Below are 21,216 nucleotides of genomic sequence, written 5' to 3' on the forward strand. Positions count from 1 at the left end.
GACCTCACCCACGGGCACCAGAACATTCCAGATCTCAGACCTCACCCACGGGCACCAGAACATTCCAGATCTCAGACCTCACCCACGGGCACCAGGCTCCATCTTACAGCTGTAGACGTCAAGATGGTGTGACAGTGGCATAAAGACAAGTGGACCCTTGAAGACAGTGGACAGTACATAGCTAGGCCACGCTGTTTATGGCCGAGGTCAGGCAGTGTGGACTGGGGGATGGCAGAGATGGCCCTTTCAATAAATGGTCCTGATATGTCACCGGTCATATGAAAACAAAACAAGGTTGATTTTGTTTTGGACATGCATATAATCATTTTCATGCATACCTTATATGGAAACATGAAAGTATCAAATGAAACTGAAGATCATGGCAGAAGGCTTAACTGCCTAACTGGTGAGAAAGGGCCCAGTGCTCACCAGGCCACAGCACTGAGCACCTAATGGGCGCGGCTGCATTAAAATGAAGGCCTTCTATCCACCCAAAGACACAAAGGGGTAAGAGATAGGTCGCAGAGTGGGGGAAGCCACCCAAAGACACCAAGGGGTAAAAGATAGGTCGCAGGGTGGGGGAAGCCATCCAAAGACACCAAGGGGTAAGAGATAGGTCGCAGGGTGGGGGAAGAAGAGAGTCCCACACAGACCTCTCAAGGGAGTCTCAGGGAGAACCCAGAGGGGATTTCTGTCTCCTGGCCACCAGTGGGCAAGAGGGAAAAGAAAAGAAAAAGACAACCAGGCAGGGACTCCAATAGAAAAGTGGGTGAAAGACCTAAACAGCAATCACAAAAGAGGCTGTAAGACAGCCAAAACTAGGTAAGAGAGACTGGATGGCGCTGCCCTGGTAAGATTACTTGTTGTACAAGCACAAGGACTCGAGTTCAATTCCCAGGACCTAGATGAAAATCTGGGTATGGTGACACCTACTTATAATCCCAGCCCTGGGGAGGCAGAGACGGGCAGTCCCACTGACCAGCTAGTCTATCCTATTCAGTGAACTCCAGGTGAGACCCTGCCTCAAAGGAGGTGGATGGCATGCCTGAAGAGCTACACTTGGGGACAACATGTTGTTCCCCTGCCTCCACATGCACACTCCTGTGCATATGGGTGTATACATGTATAAAAAGGACGAGAAAGTGTCCAATTCCGTTAGCAGTCAGGGATGGCAAAGTAAGACTCAAGTGGGATGCCACGTCCCACCCACAAGCTCGGCTAAAATTAAGACGCTGACAACACCAAGTGCTGCCAGGGCTGTGCACAGGCTGGAGGTCCCCCTCACTGCGGGTGGGTGTGTAAGTCAGTGGAGCCACTTTAGAAAGCTGCTTGGCGGTGCGTGCCTGTGAGAGCCCACAGATGCCCATTGTGTGACTCAGAGGCTCCACCAGACTCCGCACCCAAGCACGGGGCAAGCAAGCCTCCATCACAACACAGCAGATAGGAGCAGATCAGAAAAGATGCACTTGGCAGCTCCACCCAGAGAACAGAAAGCAGTTCTCAGAAATGAGAGAGAGAGAGAGAGAGAGAGAGAGAGAGAGAGAGAGAAGAAGGAAGAAGGAAGAAGGAGAAGAAGCAAAAATCACAGGATTTCCAGCCTGAACCAACTAACGTGACTAACATGTCTGTTTCCTAGACTCGGATTTACAGTCAGTCCAGTTCTAATAACAACCAGAATAGGTCTGTGTGCAGGGCGTGCGAACAGTTGATGTGATCAAGCACATGGAGATTTTAACAGTGCTTGCTGCAGGGGAGGGGCATCCAAGCCACAGGTCGAACCAGAGACGCACACTGATGACTCTTCCATGCCAAACCACACAGAGGTCTGCTCAAGGTAGGATGGAGGGATTCGTAGGGTAACATCATGGAGTACTATGCAACACCGAACATGAAACACCTTCTGTGTCACTCACTCATATGTGTTTCAGGAAAAAGGAAAGCCCCACAAGACATCATGCATTCAAAGTCCAGAGCGGTGACTGTAGAGCAAAGGAGTCAGAGAGTGGCAGCTGCTGCTAGTGCTGTTGTCTGGGGAGAACATTCAGATAACGTCTAGGTTACTTCATCTGTTTTGTGCAGGCTCACTCCTCTTAGCGCACTGTTCTGGCTGTGAGCTCTGCCCCATGAACCTTGTGCCCAGCCCTCAGCCTGAGTGTTAATGAGCACTTTGGGGGCAGACTAAGAAATTCCCACTGAGCCACCTCACTAAGCTGTAGGAGACATCGTCACCAGTACCCCAGGTAAGAAAAGAGGGGGAGGTTAAAAGACTTTCCCCCTGTCAATCATAGGCTCACTGAGTAACAGCCAGGAAGCTATCTGTGACTCCCATGAGATTGCTTGGGTCTGTTTCCAGAGAATGTCACCCACGGCCTTGCTAAGGGACCAGAGACCTGGATCTTCTCTCTGAATCTCAATGTCTAGAACAGAGTTTTCTTTTCAAGGCTACACATCAAGGTGGCTGCCAGAGGGCCAGGGGGCTCATTCTAATTCCAACCAACACAGAAGATGAATTCCCTCCGTGGTGGGTTTTCTGGAAGTCTGAGGAACGTTCATCTCTCTCACAGGCCACTCTAGAACCCTGGCCACAGCTGGCTTGGGAAGCTAGGGCATGACCATTTTCCAATCAGGAGGAGGGGAGAGAAGAATGTTGCTATAGACGCAGCTACCTGCCTAACCAGCCAGTGAGTCCCCATAGGCCACCAACCTCCTCCCCCTGAGCTGGCACCTCTACCCTGTACTGACTCCCAGGGCAGTAGCCATATGGAGGCTTTGTCGGGTGGGGCATTAGGCCTGTGAGGCTGGCTCCTGGATTTCCCTGCCTTTCCATGCCCTTCCATGCCTCCGTTTCAGAGCATGGGGTGGGCATAGTGACCCCCCTCCAAACCTCCCACCATTTCCCATCACTGTGTATCAATGGGAGGTGTCAGGACTCAAGGGCCACAGCCCATGACTGGGTCCTGCTGGGCACAGGAGCCCCTCCCTAGGTGTGTTGGTTGGTTTTTGTCAACTTGATACAAGCTCAGGCCATGTGGAAGGAGGGGACATGAATTGAGAAACTGCCTCAGATTAGCTGGTAGGTGAGTCTGTGGTGAATTGTCTTGGTTGATAGGTGTGTGTATGTGTGTGTGTGTGTGTGTGTGTGTGTGTGTGTGTGTGTGTGTGTGTCTACTCTGGGTGACTCCACCCCTGGGCAGGGGGACCTGGGTTGTGTAAGAAAGCAGGCTGAGGAAGCCAGGGGAGCAAGCCTGTCAGTAGCACCCTATGGTTTCTGCTTCAGTCCTGCCTCCAGGGCTCCCGCCCTGGGTGATGTCATGTTTTCAGATGGACATCAGGACCCTCCGGACGTATCACCAACCATGTCACTTAGCTTCCCAGGGCTCCTGTGGACCATTATGGCTTTTGTTGCCCGAGGCTTGGTTTGGTTAATACCCTGTCTGCCTCTGGGGATTTTTTTTTCCCCCTAGTTTTTGCATTTTTCTCAAACTTCCCTATTTTTAAATTAAAATATAGTATACTCTGGTTCCGAGGCTCTTAATAACTTGCAAACTTTGACACCCATAAAAATAACATTTACCCAAGTGAGAGTTATTTCTGCTCATTCCTCAGTGTCTCACTTAGTTTTTTTTTCCCGTGCACACATCGATTTTGATAGAAAAATATTTCTTCCAGCATTTTCTAGCCAGGTGCCAACGTGATCTAAGGAGCTGTTTACAAAACCCGTCTTAATGATTTGCTAGGTTTTTGACAAACCAATAAATCACTGGTAGAAAGGTAGTTCTGACTGGGATTAAAAATAATGAATAAAAACATTTATCTACACTTGGTTATAAAGCTTCCCTAGGAAATGGACTAGGTCTGTAGAAGCCTGCGGTTGAAGGTATAAACTCCTGGCACACAGTGACCATGGTGGCCCAGGCCTTTAGTACCAGGATTGGCAAACAGAGGTGGGTGGATCTCTGTGAGTTGAAGGGCCAGCCTGGTCTATCTGATGAATTCCAGGCTAGCCAGGGATACACAGTGAAACACACTGGCATGCACACATGCATGCACATGCACATGTGCATGCCCTGGGCATAGACAGGTGGGAGAGACACATTCAACATTGCATGGGGTTTAGTGGCTGGTCAGAGCAGGAATGGTGGATCTCAGTCACCTTAGCTGTGGCATCTTGCTTTTCACAATTTGTTTTTTTTTTTTTTTTTTTTTTAGACAGGGTCGTTTTATGTAGCTTAGGCTAGCCTGAAATCCCTGTGTAGCTAAGGTTGGCCTGGCATTCCCGAGTGCTTGGATCACAGGTGTGTGCTGGCATGGCCAGAATATGGTCTTCCCTATCATTCAGACAGAAGCAGTGGGGGTTTGCATTTGCAATCCCTGTGATGCATCAAGGCAGGGGCATGACCCTAATGGTCATTGGTGGAGGGAGGTTCCAAGGACTTGGGTCTCTTGAGCAAGGTCTTGCTTCCAGCACCAGGATGCGCTCACCATCGACCCTACAAACCTAGGGAGGCAGAGCTCACTCAGTGGTGAAGAGTGACTGGGCCCATGTTACCCCAATTGCATGGGTGCCACCTAATCTACGCAGAAGCATCACTGAGTTGGGTATCAGGAGAGAGAGAGACTTTCCAGGCTGTTCCAAGCTGGAGGAGCTCAGGAAGAGACTTTGGCAGTGTTTGGTGTCCCACAAGTTGGGGCCCCACCTCTTAGGTATAAGAATCTTTCCTTTGTATCCTATCTCAGGTGCCCCTCCCCGACCCAGAACATTCACCTCATTGGATCCTCTTGCTTTCTGTCAGACAGGCAGCCACCTACCCTCATTTCCAAGTGTTGCTTAGAGAAGCTCACTGATCTGCTAGGAGCACGCAACATCCCTGAGGCACATTGTCAACGCCCACCAACTCAATAAGCCAGGCTGGCCAGGAGGGAGGGACGCCATTACTGACCTTCCCTGAGATGGTCTTGATTTGTTTGGAGCTCAGGGGCTCGAAGTCCACTCCGATGTAGCCTTCCATGGCAGCCAGGAGGCTCCTGCGCAGGCAGCGTGAGGAGTTGGCCTCCACGTGCACCTGCTCCCACCACGCAGGCTCGTACCAGCCCGGGATGATCCACTGGTACTTGCTGCCAAACATGCTCTCCTCAAAGGCCTGCAGGAGGTGGGTAGAGACCCAGGATCAGCAGGGCTTGGGGTGCCAGGAGAGGGCGCAAGAGCCACGCTTCCTCCTCCCAGAAGGTATGCAGACTTCTGCCAGCCACCTCCCCTCTGCTACTCCGAGGACCTCAGATAGCATTGGCACATTAGGATAAAACTCATAGAAAAGCCAATGGAAGGTTCTGGCATTACACCCAAGAGACTGTGTTTCACCATGAACTCCCTGGTGGCCTAAGAGAGAAGGGTAACAGGTTGTTCACAGAGCTCTCATTGCCCATGAGGCTAGCATTTCTGATCTTCAGCCCTAAAAGATGCCCTGGCCCAAGGATGCCAACAGAGCAGTGGGCATGTACCAATGTCCCCTCTACAACAGAGGTCTCAAAGCTGCTAAGCGTGGCCCAGCAGACAGTTTGGTGCTTACAGAGGCACCACTGGCAGATAGCATCTTTGAACCCTTGCCCACAGCAAGGCAGCGCCTCTGACTGCACATGGCAACCTGCATCTTCTTGATTGATATTTATCTTCCCCCAGGAGTGGTCAGAACAAGGCTTGTCTCCTCATGCTAGAGATGGAGAAGCTGAAAATCAGAGAGGGAAAGTGACTTTTCTAAGGCCACATAGCCAGTGAAGAAAGTCAGGCTTGGCCTGCTGACACATCTTAATTTTCCATTGTTCTTACTGTAGCTACTTCATATCAGGAAGAACATGCTTTCTGTGGCTTAGACACACTCAGACAACTCCTCAGTACTGTCTTGGTCTGTCACACTAAGCTCAGGGTAACATCCCCAGGTGACAATCATGTTCCTATCAGTGACCAGATGCCCTAGACAGAGGTATCTGCCTGTGTGGGGATGGAGCCGGCCCTGGCACTGAGATGGGCTGCACTCATTGCTCTGGGAGGCAATGCTCTAACCTCCTGAGAAAGCTCTACCCCACAGTGAGCAGAAGCCCAGGGCCTGCATGTGGGCTGGAGGCTCCACCATGCAATCCCAGATCTGTGGCCTTTACCTGTTGGTTCAGTGAAGGTTGGGAGAGTAACTGGATACTAAGGAAAGAGCCCTTCGACCACCTCGGCTATGGAGTCTTCTGATGTCGCTGAGACCTCCCATTCTAGACACCGTACTTCTACAGATGAAGCCCCGGCGCATCTTCCTAAAGACTATAATTCTCACTGTGCCCTGTCAGAGTTTTGGCGGTTGGCATGGAGAACACAAATTCACAGCTGGACGACAGCCGGCAGCAGCTGGGAGCCCTCTGATCAGGGTTCAGTCTCAGCAACATTGTTTCTAAGAAGACGATGCCAGGTCCTGACCAAGAACAAGACTCGGGTGTGTTGTTTTGCTTTTGAAACAGGGACTCTGAGGAGCCCAGGCTGGTCTTGAACTTGTGCGGGGATGACATCATTCGGGGAGGGCCTAGACTTCTGAACAGGAAGTCATTCCATCTGTGGCAGGTCCTGTGTGTCCCCAGCCTCTCATCTGCCACCTGTGGGGGAGCCCCCCCCCCAACTCCCACTGTCTGACCAGGGCCTGGCTTTATGTGTGCTTGAGTTCTCAACCTAGTGTCTAAGGAGTCTGCTGTTGTCTCCCTTGTGCTTATGAGACTGTCTGGCTTGAGGGGAGGGATTTCCTTAAACACAGCTGCTAAGAAAAAGGTGCAAGACTCTAGGGTCATTTTAAACTATCCCCCACTTTATTATTATTATTATTATTATTATTATTATTATTATTATTATTATTATTATTATTATTTAGCAAAATGAAGCCTCTTTCTGGAAGCTTCTTGGATTTTAAAGGCTCCTGTTTACAGGGGAGGCACATTGCTTAGGAGGCACAGGTAATAAGAGAGCAGCCCTAGGCCTGGTTCTGAAGCTAACAGCTGTTACTATTCACCAGGGCTGGGGGCTACACAGTGTACAGGAGGCAGCAGGGTCAGGGCACTGTGTGTGCGGACCTCAGGCCCGCATGGTCCATCCAGCCTGCTCCTTGAGGAACTTTCCAGAAGGCAGCACAGGTGCGCATGCTCTGAAGCCTTTCCTGATATGGAGTCCCACCTTCCTCTCTGCCGTCCTCCCCCGAAGGGCAGCCAGAGGTCATGAGGTCCCTGCGGATTATCATTCTACAAAAGTCTTCCTCATTTCAGCTCATTATTCCCTGTCCCCCACGTCCTTGATTTTTCCATGTGGGAGCCCACGAGGCGCATGTGTGGAGTGGAACCATAGGCAAAAGCAGGCACCTACAGACAGGTTCACTCACACCATCCACTGAGTCAGGGGAGTGCCACCTGTCCAGTTTCTGTGCTGACCCCTGTGTGTCCCACACACTGTGGGATACGGAGCCCCGAGTGAGGCTGAGACAGCGTCTGTGTCCTTTGCCAGACAGAGGGTGGGTTTGAGTCTGTTTCCCTGGGACTTGCAGGCTAAGCCAGGGCCACTATACAGATGGCACCTGTACCGATAGTCTTAGGTCAACTTGACTCAAGCAGGAGTCATGTGAGAGAAGGTCACAGCAACCGAGGAAATGCCTCTGTAAGGCAGATCCTGCTCAGGCAGGCCTGTTCAGCATTTCCTTAACTAGTGATCGATGGGGGAGGGCCCACTCCACTGTGGGTGGTGCCGTCCCCGGGCTGGTGGTCCTGAGCTCTATAAGAAGGCAGACAGAGCAAGCTATGAGCAAGCCAGTAAGCAGCACCCCTCTGTGGCCTCTGCATCAGCTCCTGCCTGTAGGTTTTCATCCCACTTGAGTTCCTGTCCTGGCCTCCTGTCGCCATGGCGACCAGTGCTCAACAGAAGCTGTGCAGTACTGACTGACCACATGCTACCTCTGCTTCCTCCACCACTCTGGCTCCATGTTTTCTGTTGGTGGTGGGGAGGGGCAGGGGTCTCAGGACCCTCTGCCTGATGGCCTATCCAAGGCTCAGCCATGGTTCTTACTGGAAGTAGTGATGAAACCATACACACATTTCTTTTAACAAATTCCAATTTTTACTTTTTGTTAGGTCTCCCTTTGCCTCCCTCCTCTACATGCAAGAGGGGCATCTCCCTTTTCTGCAACTTCCCCAGCCACAGCCACAGTAATGATACACTTTCCTGTCAGCTGAGCAAGAGTATCTGGGGCGATACCCCCACTCAGCGCCCCCCCCCCCATCAGGCAGACATGGCTGATTGTTGCTTGTATTTTAGGCAAGAGAGGTAGCGGAGAGCAGAGATGTCCAATGACTTTCCTACGAACACTCAGCTGGCACAGGGGAACCATAGGTTCTGAATCAATGCAGCAGCTAATGCCAGCACTGCCCAGGGCTGTATATAGACTCTACAGTGGCTGGCTCCCAGCTCAGGAGCACAACAGGGTGCTGTTTATCCCTGTCATGGTCTGCCCTGTTGGCTGCCAAAGTTGTACTGAAGGGCCTTCTCCATTTGTCCAGCTATAGCCCAGCTCTAGGAGTAGGAGGGGCTGGAGGTCCCCGCTCTGAGATCGCACTCCCTGTATCACCTGGACTTCCTATCCAGAGTGAGGACACTGGTGGACTCTCTCTAGGGCTATTGGTACTGACAGGCACTCTCTCCTATGACACAGACTACGTATGTCCTCGTGGGTAGACCCCACCCAAGGGTCCAACTCAAGGCTCTGAGAGTCTCCTCCATGGGTGAGCAGCCAGCCACAGCAGAAAATCCTCCCTGTCGGCATGGAGATTTCTCCAGAGCACAGGCAGGAGGGGAGGTGGGAGAGGAGGCAGGATGGAGCCCAGCCTGGGCCTGTGGATGAACCAAAGCAGATGCCAGGGTTCCTGGAACCACTTCTCTCTGGTACAGGGCAAAGACAGGTCTCACCCACACAAGGTCTTGGGTTGGAGCCAGTACTCAAGGCTGCTGAGTGTGTTCACGGAACATGGGAACCAGCCTCGTTTGGGGGCGACTGCTTTCTCATTCATCACTTTCTCCCAGAGTCCTTCGGTTTCTTTCTCGATGGACACTAAGGGAAATTGGTGAGCGAGTGGGTCAAGTCCAGCTTCTTTCTCGGGCCTTCTCCATGCGGGAGCTTGCTTTGCTGTTCCTCTGGATCCTCCTGGGGAAAACAAGGCGTTCTGATTCTGGAGATGTTGTTGAGTCAGTGCCGGCCCACTCTGGACTTCTTCCTTGGGTTTGGACCGCACAGCCATCTTGCAGCTCCTCAGGATCCTGGTGCCCCCCCTCCAGGGGGTCCCTCTCCCATGGCAGTTACCTCTCATGATGCCCATCCATAGACAGGAGGAACAGGGGGTCTTGAAGCCGGGGCTCAGGCTTCATAAAAAGAGCATCGTCTCACTCAGTGTCCTCCCGTGAGCTGTCGAGGGGGAGTAGCCACTCTCATTTTTTTCTGAGATGTTCTCTGAAGCTGTAGGGGGCCCAATGTCAACATCGGTGGCCAGCTGACTCTGGCGTCACCTCTCCGAGGCCTGGAAGTCTCCTTTGGGTCTGCGTCAACCTTTTTGTTTCGCCCCTGAGCTGGCAGGCTAGGGTGACCCGTGTGTCCTTGGTGTCTAGCCACTGTCTGCTGTCACTCCTGGGCCTGCTGGGTGCCTGTATGTCTTCATTCAGCTTCACCTTCTAGGTCTGTCCTCAGTCACCTCTGTTTCTCCCACCTTGGCTCTGTCTGATGGATTTATAGTCCCTACCTGCCTGCCTGCCATTCACACTCCAGCCAAGCTACGGACAAAACGACAAAACGGGCAAGAGAATAGAGAGCTGGGGCCCCCTCCACTAGAAGGCACTCCGAGAATAACTTTAGAAAGGCCAGAGGTGGATGTGGCCGCATGTGACTCGGCTGTCATTTGGTGGGCTTCCTCCTGACCTGAGGGGAAGAGGGGACCAAGCACAGCAATGGAAGCAGACATGTTCCTCAGCGGGACTCTTAACAGGTAAGTAAGAAAGTCAGGAGCAGGTTGCACTGGAGTCAGGGCTCTGCTCATGAGATGGCTGTGGGCTTTTGGAGAAGCCCTCTCACCTCTCTCACAGCTGCTGAACAGGGTAGGTTGGATAAAGTATAAAAATACTTAGTCACCTGCTTTATATAACCTGTTTCAGAGGAGGCAGTGAGTTCCTGGCTGCCAGCTCTGAGCCTTTCCTGTAGGTGCAGGGAGGGAGGGGCCTGAGTCCCTCTGGGGTGTCTGGAATGTCCCACAGAGACTCAAAATTGCCCTAGGGCTGCTGTAGTACCTCCAGTTCCCCCTGTGACTGCCCAGCTCCGAATCCAGACTCGGATCTAGGAAGCCTGACTCCCGGCTTGGGATACGCATTGAACCCAGGACTCCAAAGCCTCACTTACACAACAGAAGACTTTCGCTGCCATGTTCTGGTCAAACTGGCCAAGGATGATCCGCACGTCGTTCCCCTGTGGGCAGAAGAGGGTGTGAAGGTGAATGAGGACATTCTCAGTGCCAGGACCAGGGGACCCTTCCACGCTCAGATGCACACCCAAGAGCTCTGACAGGGAGGGAGGTGAAGCCTCCTGTGCTGTGCACCCCAGAGACTGGCTATGCTGCTCTGGGCCGAGCTGCAGTCATGTTCCCCGATTTGATGGGAGACTCTGGGGCAGGACAGCACACCACAGAATCTCCCTGATCCTCCACCAAGGAAGGACACTGGGCTATCTTGAATCTCCTTTCTCATTTTACCTACAGGGAAACTGAGGCCACAGGAGAGTGACAGAGCCAGGACCCCAAGCCAGCCATACTGTCTGTATGTTGTGGTCTTTTCCATTCCTTTGATAGTCAGTCTCCTGAGATGTCCTTGAGCTCACAGGTCTCCTCAGGTCACAGCTTTTGGGGGTACTTTGAAGTCATACTAATGTCTAAGTGCCGCCAACAAGCTGTGGGCCACTTCAGGGGTCTCTCTTTCTCATCTCAGCTTTACCTGGCTCCCCTGAAAGACAGAGACAGTGGTGGCACCTCCCTTGTAATGGGTTCTGGGATGGCCGGGAGAAGAACCCCTCAAGAGGAGCTTACCACAGTGCCTGGCACACATCACACACCCAGTGAATGCTAGCTAGCCACTTGTCTGTAACTGCCCCAGCTCATCTTTTTCTCTGCCTGCAAACTCTACCTTGTTACATGCACATCATCTCAGGGTGGCTAACATATATGTGTTGCCAAGAAAAGGGCATGAAACTCATGCATTCATTCACCAAGCATTTACCAAGCACCTGCTGTGGGGTCTTGGTCACTTCCTGGGGACTGGGAACCAGCCTGGACCCTGCCATCAGGAGGCTGATCCTGCCCCGTGGCTTCCTGACCCAGCTTTGCAGGGTCAGGCAACTGTTGGCCTTTGTCCTCTCCAGGCCTCTCAGGCCCTCTGATGGTTGGGGGGCAGGAAGCATGGCTTCAAAGATGAGTTTTTAGCAGCCTTTTAAAATTGGAAAGTGCTGACTGGGAGGCCATCTTGCTCATCATGTGTGTTAGCAAAATAAAGAAAGCCCTGTGCTAAAACTAGCCTTCGCTTGCAAGTAAGAATGGGAAGGAGACAGGCAAAAACCCTCCACACTTGCTCAGAAAAAGGCCTTAAAGGGTCGTTGGCAGTCGCTGGAGGAAGGGAAGCCTTTGTCTCCACAGTCTGCAGTGCTATAAAAAGTTTCAGGCTGCTTCTGTTCTGTGGATGGGCTCCTGGGAACAGGCCAGCCTTCCTGTTATTGGTTGAAACCTTTTTACATCACTTGCTGCTAACAATGTCCGTCTGTCCATCTGTTTGTCTATTTGTCTGTCTGTCCAAGCATTATTTATCCATCCGTCTTCCAGGCTTATTGTGCATCTGGATTGCTAACCCCACTTGCTAAATATGGTGTAGCAAAACAGCCAATTGGGTTTCAGAGCCAAAGAAACTGGGTTCGGAATCCAGCTCCATTGCCCGGGCCTTACTCTCCTAAGCCTGCATCTTTGTCACGTCTGAAACGGGCACTGTCTGACCTCTTCTTCTCACCCTGCCTTGAGATGCAGGTGGTCAGGACTCATCACAACACAGCCTGCCTTCTGCTGCCTTCTGCTCTTCAGGGTGTTCTCCCTAGCTTCCTGTGACCCCTAATCCTTCCTGTCTGCCCGCCTCAGATTCAGCCTCTGATATCCTAGTCTGCCTTCAGCCGTCCAGCCAGTGTCACCCACACAGACTTAGCCCTGCTCTCCACAGAACATGTCTATTGGTGTCTCTTGGCTCCTGTAGCTCATCATGTCCCAAGCTGAACCCTCGTCTTTCTCTACAAGCCCCTTCCTCCTCCTGTTTGTGTCTCTGGGAACTGGGAGTGGCACCACAGCCTCCCACTCGCTGAGCTAGAGACTGGAGTCTTTTTCCACTCACCGCTCTCCCTCCCTCCCTCCCTCCCTCCCACTCCAAGCCTCAGTTTGCTGCTTCCACCTGTTCACCAGCTTCAGAGCTAGCCTCTCCCTGCAGCCCTTATGCTCTGGGCTTGATCAACACTCCTCCTCCCTTAGAAAATAGCTGGACCCCTGCCTTTACCCTACTGTGTCCAGTGGCCTCTACAGAGGACAGAGAGTCATAGCAAACTCCAGATCTGACGAATGAAATCTGAGATGGCTCCCAAGCTAGATCAAACACTCTTAGGAGCCTGAGGTTCTTCACCTACCATCTCCTACATCATATTTTCACTGTTTTTCTATGGAGTAAGAAAGAACTACCTGCAGTGTTCTGCAGACACGCCTCTTTGCTATTCATCCACCCACTCACCCACCTACCTACCAGTTTATCCATCTATCCACCTGTGTACCAATCTATTCATCCATTCATCAACCCATCAACTCATCCATCCATCCATTTGTCCATCCGTCTATCTGTCCATTGACCTACTCACCCATTTACACACCCACCAACCCATCCATCCATCCATCCATTCATCCATCCTTTCATCCATCCTTTCATCCATCCATCCATCCATCCATCCATCCATCCATCCATCCATCCATCCTTTCATCCATCCATCCATCCATCCATCCATCCATCCATCCATCCATCCATTCATCCATCTATCCATCCATCCTTCCATCCATCCACATGTCTGTCTGCCCACCCATGCTTCCTCCCTCCTCTTTTGTACAAGCTTACATCCCAAAGGTCCTTCTTTCTCTCTTTCCTCCCCTTAAACACTGCTGCTCATCCCTCGTCTTAGCTCTGGCTCCCTTACTTGCCATGTCATTGATTGATCAAGCTCAGTGGCTATTCCCCTCTAGGCTGAGAGCACCTACAATTGCCTTCATCATGGCCCAAACCCACTTTTATTTTGTCTTCCCTTGACTCAAGGGCAGCATGACTCCCCTCTGGCCCCTGGGCCAGCACAGGGCAGGCTGGATATAGTGATAAGCATACATGAGACCTGATGCTAGGAGAGGCTGCTGACATAGTTCTGGAGCACCACGGTGGGCCCTTGGCTGCTCAGCAGTTGAGAGGTGTGATTGTCACTGTACTGACACCCTGCTAGTTCTGGGGCCTGGTACTGTCTGGGTTCACATGTCTGTTTCTCAAATGGACCAAAAGATCTACATCTTTATGGTGACCAGCTCATCACCTGCTGACAGATAAACAACCATCTCTGCCACTCCATTTAGTCCAGTTAGTGTCTCTGTTGCTATGACAACTATGCTGCAAGGACCATTTGGCTATGGGCTCTCAAGATGTCGGGTTTTGATAGGCCTGAGGCATCATGGATCCAGGAATTCCCCTTCCTAAAGAGGCCAGTGACTTCCTTCAGCTGTACAGAGCTGGACTCTCCCTCTGGTGCTCAGAGGGCCCTGAAGAGAGCCCCTGTTGGGAGCTAGGAAGCCCCTGAGGCAGAAAGCTATTCCTGTCCACTGTGATTCTGGAGAGTAGAGGGCCTGTTCCTAGCCAGGAGGGCAGGGGGAGCAGGGGCCAAGGTGGTTGCTGCCTTGAGAGCAGGCGAAGTGTTGGTTCAAATGGGATTAAGGCAGCATCCGAGGAGGTGTATGGAGAGTTGCGTTCTGTCACCTCTGGCCAACACCTCACCCTGCCAGGGCTGGAGTTCACCTTCCTGATCTTAGGGCCAGGAGAACTGAGAATCAGGCTCCATGGAGCAGACGTGTAGTCTCAGCTAAAGCAGGGGATCACACATGCAAAGCCGGCCTGGGCTGTGTAGAGAGAGCCTGCAGTTCAGCTATATGGAGCTTGCCTAGCATGCTTGAGGCCCTAGGTTCAAATATCTCTACTGAAGATTAAAAAAAGAATGTGAAAGGCAGTGGAGAAAGATGCAGGTGCGTCCCTGCAGGAGACATTGACAGAGCAAAGATATGATCTGTAGAGAGCAAGACCATGGCTGAGGGTACCAACTGGACAATCCCAACCTTTCATGACCTGACTCTTCTGGGGCCTCCTAGAGTGAAGGTGATTGAGTCAGGACAGGTGACAATTTCCATGATGGCCCATATAATGCCCTGTGCTCCTACCCTATGAGGCCATTGCTCCAAGAAAGGCATCTGAATGAGGTGGTCATGGGGCGGAGTGGGAGTGAGGAGGACTTCCCAGTCCCCCTTAGACTCTCACACCCAGAACCCTGTCTCAGACTCCCAACTCCTAGAACCCCCATAAATACAGAGGATATGTTCTAGCCCTGGATAGATGTCCTCTCTCTTTTTTGTCCTCTTTTATCCAATGTCCAGAACTCCCTTGTCTCCAGGATTTTAGGGACCTAAAAAATCACACACTCGTGAATGAGCACCCAATCTATTGCATGAGTATAGCTCCAGTTTGGAGGAGGGTCCTAACACAGGAAGAACCTCCAAGCTCCATCTCGCTGGCAAGTGGCAGCTCAGACCTTCCCTGAGAGAGACACCACTGTCATGCCCACCTTGAGCAACCGAGGCTCAAAGGATTCAGCAAAGGATGATGGAGTCACTCTGGATCCCAAGTGACAATGAGAGTGGGCGACATTACCATCCATTGGCCCTTCTCTAGAGTGCTTACAGCCAAGGGGGGGGGGAGGACCACACAGTACACAGCAGCAGATAGCAGCTGTCAAGGGGAGGGAACAAGCCCTAGTACACATCCCAGATCTATGTGGGCATTCTGGGCTAGCCTCTTACTGCCTCATCTGGCTTCTAGCCTTCTCCCGAGCCTATAGCCATGTTCATACCATCCCTGGGCTCAGCTCCAAGGACTGCAGCTCTGGATTCCAAAGCACACTGGTGTGAAGTGGTGGCAGATGCCTACATACCACCTAAGTGTGGTCCCAGACCCACAGGGATGGCCCTCACATCCTGCCTAGAGCTCCCAGGCTGAGTAAGACAACCCACTCCCCAACACCTCCCCCCCCACCACCACACGCACTGCCACCAACTGTCCTGGGCTGCAGAACTCAGCATTAAGTCTGTAGAGCTACTTAGGGAGAAGTAAGGCAGGTGACACAAAGGTCATGAGTGAATGGCACATGCCACCCTGAATCACAAAAGAGACAGAGACTGGACATGAGTGCCCTGAGGTCCAGCACAGCTTGGTACCCTTCTTACCACTGGAGTGTGGGGTTCTATAGGGAAGGTCAAGGTCACCTGATACTGACCTCTAGGTCATCTAGAGAGTCCCATAGGCCCCCTCCCTTCACCACGGGGGTACCAAGACTCACAATTCCATGTACCACCCTACGAGAGACTGGTCTGGTATAGGCTGGAAGGGCTAGCAGGATCTGTCTATAAAGTCCTGCCTAAGACAGGCTCCAGAATGAATACTCTTATTTAACCAAAATCTGCCTTAGACCTTTCTTCCTCCTCCCACCAGACATACCCCTAAAGGCACAGAAGCAGGAAACATGTCCTCACGTTCCCGGAAGAGCATGGAAACAGGACAGCCCACAGCAGCCCACCGGCAATGTGTGACATTTCTTTAATTTGTGTATATTTAGCTTTCTAATAATATATCTGGCTGCACATAAAAATATTGCTCTTTCTTTTCCATGTCTCTGAGCAAAACTGGCCCCGGGGGCCAACGCACCATGGTTTCTTTTTGGTTGTGCACTCTCAGGGCCTGGGCAAAGCTATTTACAGAGGTTGGCCTGGGCTTCCTGCCTGAACAGCTGTGGGGGCCGTTGATTCAGGGAAAGGGAGGACATCTCTACCAAGGTCTCCCTGGCCACTCAGGGAAAGGAGAAACCAATTCTGGCTAGGGCTCTCCGGTGGAGCAAAGGCCGGGAGGGTACATCTTCTGGCTGTCTCATGTAGTGTAGAGCCTCCCACAGACATCCACATCCCAGAGCCTGTGGGTATGCAACGCCCCATGGAATGAGGTTCAAGCTTTGGGAGTAGCTAAGGCAGCTCATCTGACACTGGATGACCTGGGTGGGGCTTATAGAACACAGAGAGATAGGGTGAGTGACAAGTGGCTCTGAGGTCAGAGGTGGAGGCCAATAGTCAGGGCACAGAGACAATGCCCTGTCCTCTAAGGTCCAGGAGGAATCAGCCCTGACATCATCATTTTCAATGGCCAAGACAGGTGCTTAGCTTCCAGCCTCGAGAAAGGCACATCTGTGTGACTGGCATGCACATTGCCTTGTGTCATCCGTCAGCCATAGGAAATGAATGTGCCTCCCTCTGACCTGTGAGTTGAACTCTACTGTCATCTCTCTTTGGTGGGGCCAATGCTGGGTCCCCTTTGTGCTCTCTCGGCCGCAGGAAAGCTTACCAGTTTTGGGCTATTTTTATGACTCATTCAAAAATAGGTTACTCTTTTTAGAGTCAGAGACCTGGTTCCAGCAGGTGTACCGAGTCTTTTGACAGCAAGACTTGGTGATGTCATCCACAATGTTTATACTTACGAACTGCACAACCTAGTTACCAGTAGACACTGCAGAAACCTCTCTCAATGGTCTAAAAAAGTTTACAGTATTGTGTCGGACCCCATTCATAGCAATCTTGGGTTGCATGTGCCCTGTGGGATGCAGGTAGAGGTCCCATGATGCCTTGCAGGAGTCCATCCTTTAATAGGTATTTAAAGGTGAGTGCTGGGGATTTCTGCCAAGCCTGAGCCTTGCTGACTCCCATGCCCCCCAACTTCTGTCTCCCCAAGGGTGTAAGCTGCAGAGCCATCTCCTTCCTGATTTATTGATGAGAAGGCTCATAAGGGAAAGGATATGAACATTATCCGGAATGTTCAGAGGCTATGGACAAATCCCCTAGCTACCGAGGGGCCCGTGAGCATGAAGCTGGGGCCAGGCTGTGTGGCTCCGTGCCCTCCTGCAGCCTCACCCCTACACTGCTATGTCTGTCAGGCTGCTGCATGGCCTCCAGCATGGGTTAAGCTCCTTGAGCTCCATGTTCTCAACTTGTAGAATGGAAATAATAATACTTCCTATAGTAAATAATCTAGGTTTTATGGGCAATTATTCTCTGTGGCAATTAATCTGTTCTGCTGCTGGAGCACAAAAGCAGCTCAAAGCAGTGTTCTAATGAATGTGTTACAATAAAACTTTATTTATAAAACAGAACGGAGGGCCAGATTTGGCCCATTGGCCATCATTTGCTGACCGCTACTTTATAGTAACTGGGAGAATTAAAAGAACGAATAAATCTAAGCACAAATCAAGCACTGGACAGTGTCTGTTATGGGTGTTGAAGCAGAAGCAGGGGCTGAGGCCGGAGGACAGGCTGTGATGAGATCAGAGATGAGACCCCGCCCCTGCCAGTGATGTCCACACAGTGTTGTTCTGTGGGCCTAGGGACCACAGGGAGCTCAAGTCTCCTGACTCTTCATGGCTTTTACAGGAACTCCTATGATTATTTCAGGATGGGACATGTCATAGATTCATTTCTTGCTTCTCATCCTTTTCTTGGGTTTCCAATGTGACACCAGCCACCAATTCTTCAATCTTGGGAGTGTTTTGCTCTCAAGGACCGTCATAGGAGCTTATTGGGTGGCTGACAATAGCTGGGCAAGGAGCAGAAGGAAGGGTGTCCAAGCCTGCTTGGGTAAATGCCTGCACTGGGCTCCTGTTTGTGGTGAGGAAGAGAGGTGCACCACAGGAAGGCTACACAGAGAGGAGAGTGCGCTTAGCAAGCATCGAAATGCAAATGCCAGCTTTGTGCATCACAGATAAAGAGAGTTACTGGAGCTTCCCGCTCTCCGTGGTCCCACCCATTCCCCTTGGAGTCCTGCAGGCCAGCTCTGTAGTTCACCAAGCTATCAACTGGAGTAGGGACAACCCACGTGCCTGGTCTTCTCACACCACTGTCCCCTCATCCGCAGCAGGCCTGCCCGGTGCCTGTTTCCTGATCCCCTTTGGCAGGATTCTGGGTGCATCGTGGAAGACCTCTGCCCACCCATTAGCCCTGAATACCTGCATCAGGATGCTGGGGTGGGTTCTGTACCTCAGGAACTCAAAAGGCAGAGGCAGGACGGGCCACACAGATCCGATCTCAAACAAAACAGAACAAACACCACCACCACCACACACACACACAAGCAAACAACTAAATACAAAACAAACACCCACACAACAACAGAAACAAACACAAGAACGACAATCTGGCATTTCATGTTGAAGTCAACTCCATTCGGATTTCTGGTCAGAATTACTGTTTGGTCTGCAATGGCCTATTTGGAGCATTCTGTTTTAAAGGACACATGGATTGGACTTCCCTTGCTGCTGTCTTCCATGTTCTGGCAGCTTTGGGTTTGAATACCACCATGTTGTTCCGTCAGCCCAGGTTTATCTTAGATTTCTCTAGCTACAGTTTTAGATTTGGTGGCGGTAGGGAGTGTTCCTGGGTCTCACGCCAGCGGGGCTCTGACTCTCAGCTCACTTCAGCCATCCTGCTCTGTCAGGCTTGGCTGTGAGCATGCCTCTCTTGGGTCTCTTCTCTTACAGAGACCAAGAATTTGGTGTCTGCTTTTTTAAGTTCCCCATTTCTCAGGCTCTGAGGGTGCACTCTGGATTTCACGTCTCCGTTACTGTTGCGGTACCCGTTTGCATTCTGTGGGAGGTCACATGCTTTTTCCCATGTACAGCAATTGTTTAGACATCTCTTTTCTGATTCCGAGGTCCCCACTTGCCTGTTTCTATCCTGACCTTAGCTATAAAGTGTACCGCGGTTCCCAGGCGGCTCTCAGGACCACCTTCCAGAGGGGTTCCCTGCTGGCATGTCACATGAGCCTCACACAGGGCAGCCTGGGTTTGAGAACCTTGGGGAAGTTTGGTTCCTGCCTCTGCCACAACCCCCATAGCTCTGCCTAGGTATTTGTGATATTTATCCTTTAAGTTTGTACATTAAAACATCTGTTAAAATGTGTCTAGGTGTCCTTCCTCTACCAAAGTGGCTAGGACACAGAGGCCAGCTAGCTAGCCAGTACACACAGCCTTACCTGCTTGCACTAACTGCATTTGATAGTTCAACAATGGTCAAATATGGGCAATTTCGTGGGATCCAGGTTTATTTCCTACAGTGAGTGTTGGATGTGTGCATGTTTGTGTATGCGTGAGTACTCACATGAGTGTACACGTGTGTTGAGGCCAGGGGTCGGTTCTTCTAAGAGTTCTCACAGAATCTGGAGCTAGCCCTAATGACCAGTGAGCCCCAGAGATCCCTGGTCTTTCCCTCCCCAGCACCGGGATTACAGGTTCCCTGCTGCCAGGCCTGGGTTTCATGTGGGTTTCTGGGGATGGACCTGTGGTCCTTGTGCTTATATTTTACCAACCAAGCCACCTTCCCAGGTCCCCTTTTCCTCGGTCATCCCTGTTCTCTTAGTGCAGAATGTTCTAGAACCCAGACTCTGGCTGCGGCGCGAGCCATTGTTCCTGGGGTGTCTATTTTGGTTCGCCCTCGAGCGTCCTGGCATCCTCTTATCCCTCTTCTCCAGTCCCACACCGTCATCTTCTCTCTCACAGGATTGATCGTGCTGGCCATTTCCGCAGAATTCTGGGAGAGCGGCTCAGGTGCATCCTCTACGCTATTGATTATTTTCCTCTTGGCCCCGGCTCTGCCCTCTGCTGCAGATGCCTGTCCCATTATCGGATACTCAGCTTCTTCCTCGTCCTCTGTGCCCTGGCTTCACTCAGCCCACACTAAAGCATAGGCTCGCCCTTCTTCCAGCCCTCTCAGAACTCCCTGCTTGTTCTTCGTTCTATTTTTTCCACATTTCCTCTGTTAGTCTTTGCTGCCTAGACATTCATGTGCAGCTTATTCAACAACTGAGTTTGGTTCTAGGTCATGAGAAGCTTCTGGAAGCTTGCATGTTAATAGGAGGCGGGCACTTGAATAAGGAGATGGATAGGCTGTCTAACGTGGCAGGTTGTGACCCTCCAAAGGATGCGCTGAAAGTCTAACCCCAGCATTCTGGGATGGAACCCCATGTGAAAACAGTGGCAGACGATTGGGCTACAGTGGAAGGGGTCCACCCAGCTTAGCATAAGGAGTGTCCTGATGAGGGGATGATATGGAGAAGGAAGGGGGTGCCACCAGTGATGGGGCTAGAACTTCGCAGCCACAGGCCATGAGCTCCCGCAACCGTGGATGCCAGAGTCTGAGAGAAAGGCAAGCTCGGAGAATGCATGGTGCCACCCACACCCCAACCTCTGCCTGCACCCCAACATCTAGAACCAGGCCAGGGAGCATACGCTCCTGCTGCTAAGCCGCACCATGCTGTAGCACAATGCAAACAGCCCCAGGAAACAGACAGACATCAATTGCCTCCTGCTCTGCCCTAGCCTCTAGCTATGCAGTGCTAGGATCTCCTCCCCAAACCTTGGCAGCACAGGGAGCTGAGGGCAACTGGGCAGACACACCTTCAGTCCCAGGTGAAATTCCTGCCCTCTACTTCCCATGAAGGCCTTGAGGGGTTACCCAGCCAGGGGTTACCCACCCTCAGTCCCCATCAGTGAAATAGATCTAAAAAAAAAAAAAAAACCCTTCCTGCCAGAGGACTCTGGGATGTTCACATGGGGCATGATGGTTAGTGGCCAGCCCTGTGTTGGTGACCAGCCCGGAACTGGGACCTGAAAAGCCTGGGCATTTTGGCTGCTGTTTTCCACACCTTTTCAATCAACTTGGTTGATGAGCAGAACGTCCTGTTCCATCCCTGATCCCGATCCCTCAGCTCCA

The 21,216-nt window shown here is 51.6% G+C and overlaps 1 protein-coding gene across 1 annotated transcript in view; it reads right to left on the minus strand.

The window, feature by feature from the left end:
• Gabbr2 (gamma-aminobutyric acid type B receptor subunit 2) overlaps positions 1 to 21,216 on the minus strand; it is a 336,248-nt gene that overhangs the window by 134,246 nt on the left and 180,786 nt on the right. The window contains exons 5-6 of the mRNA XM_021200029.2: positions 10,449 to 10,514; positions 4,941 to 5,141 (exon numbers count right to left, since the gene is read on the minus strand). Of these exons, the coding sequence (XP_021055688.1) occupies positions 4,941 to 5,141; positions 10,449 to 10,514 (267 nt within the window). The remainder of the gene's footprint in view (positions 1 to 4,940; positions 5,142 to 10,448; positions 10,515 to 21,216) is intronic.

Source organism: Mus pahari, chromosome 6 (genome assembly GCF_900095145.1).
Source record: "Mus pahari chromosome 6, PAHARI_EIJ_v1.1, whole genome shotgun sequence".
Taxonomy (NCBI): Eukaryota; Metazoa; Chordata; class Mammalia; order Rodentia; family Muridae; genus Mus; species Mus pahari.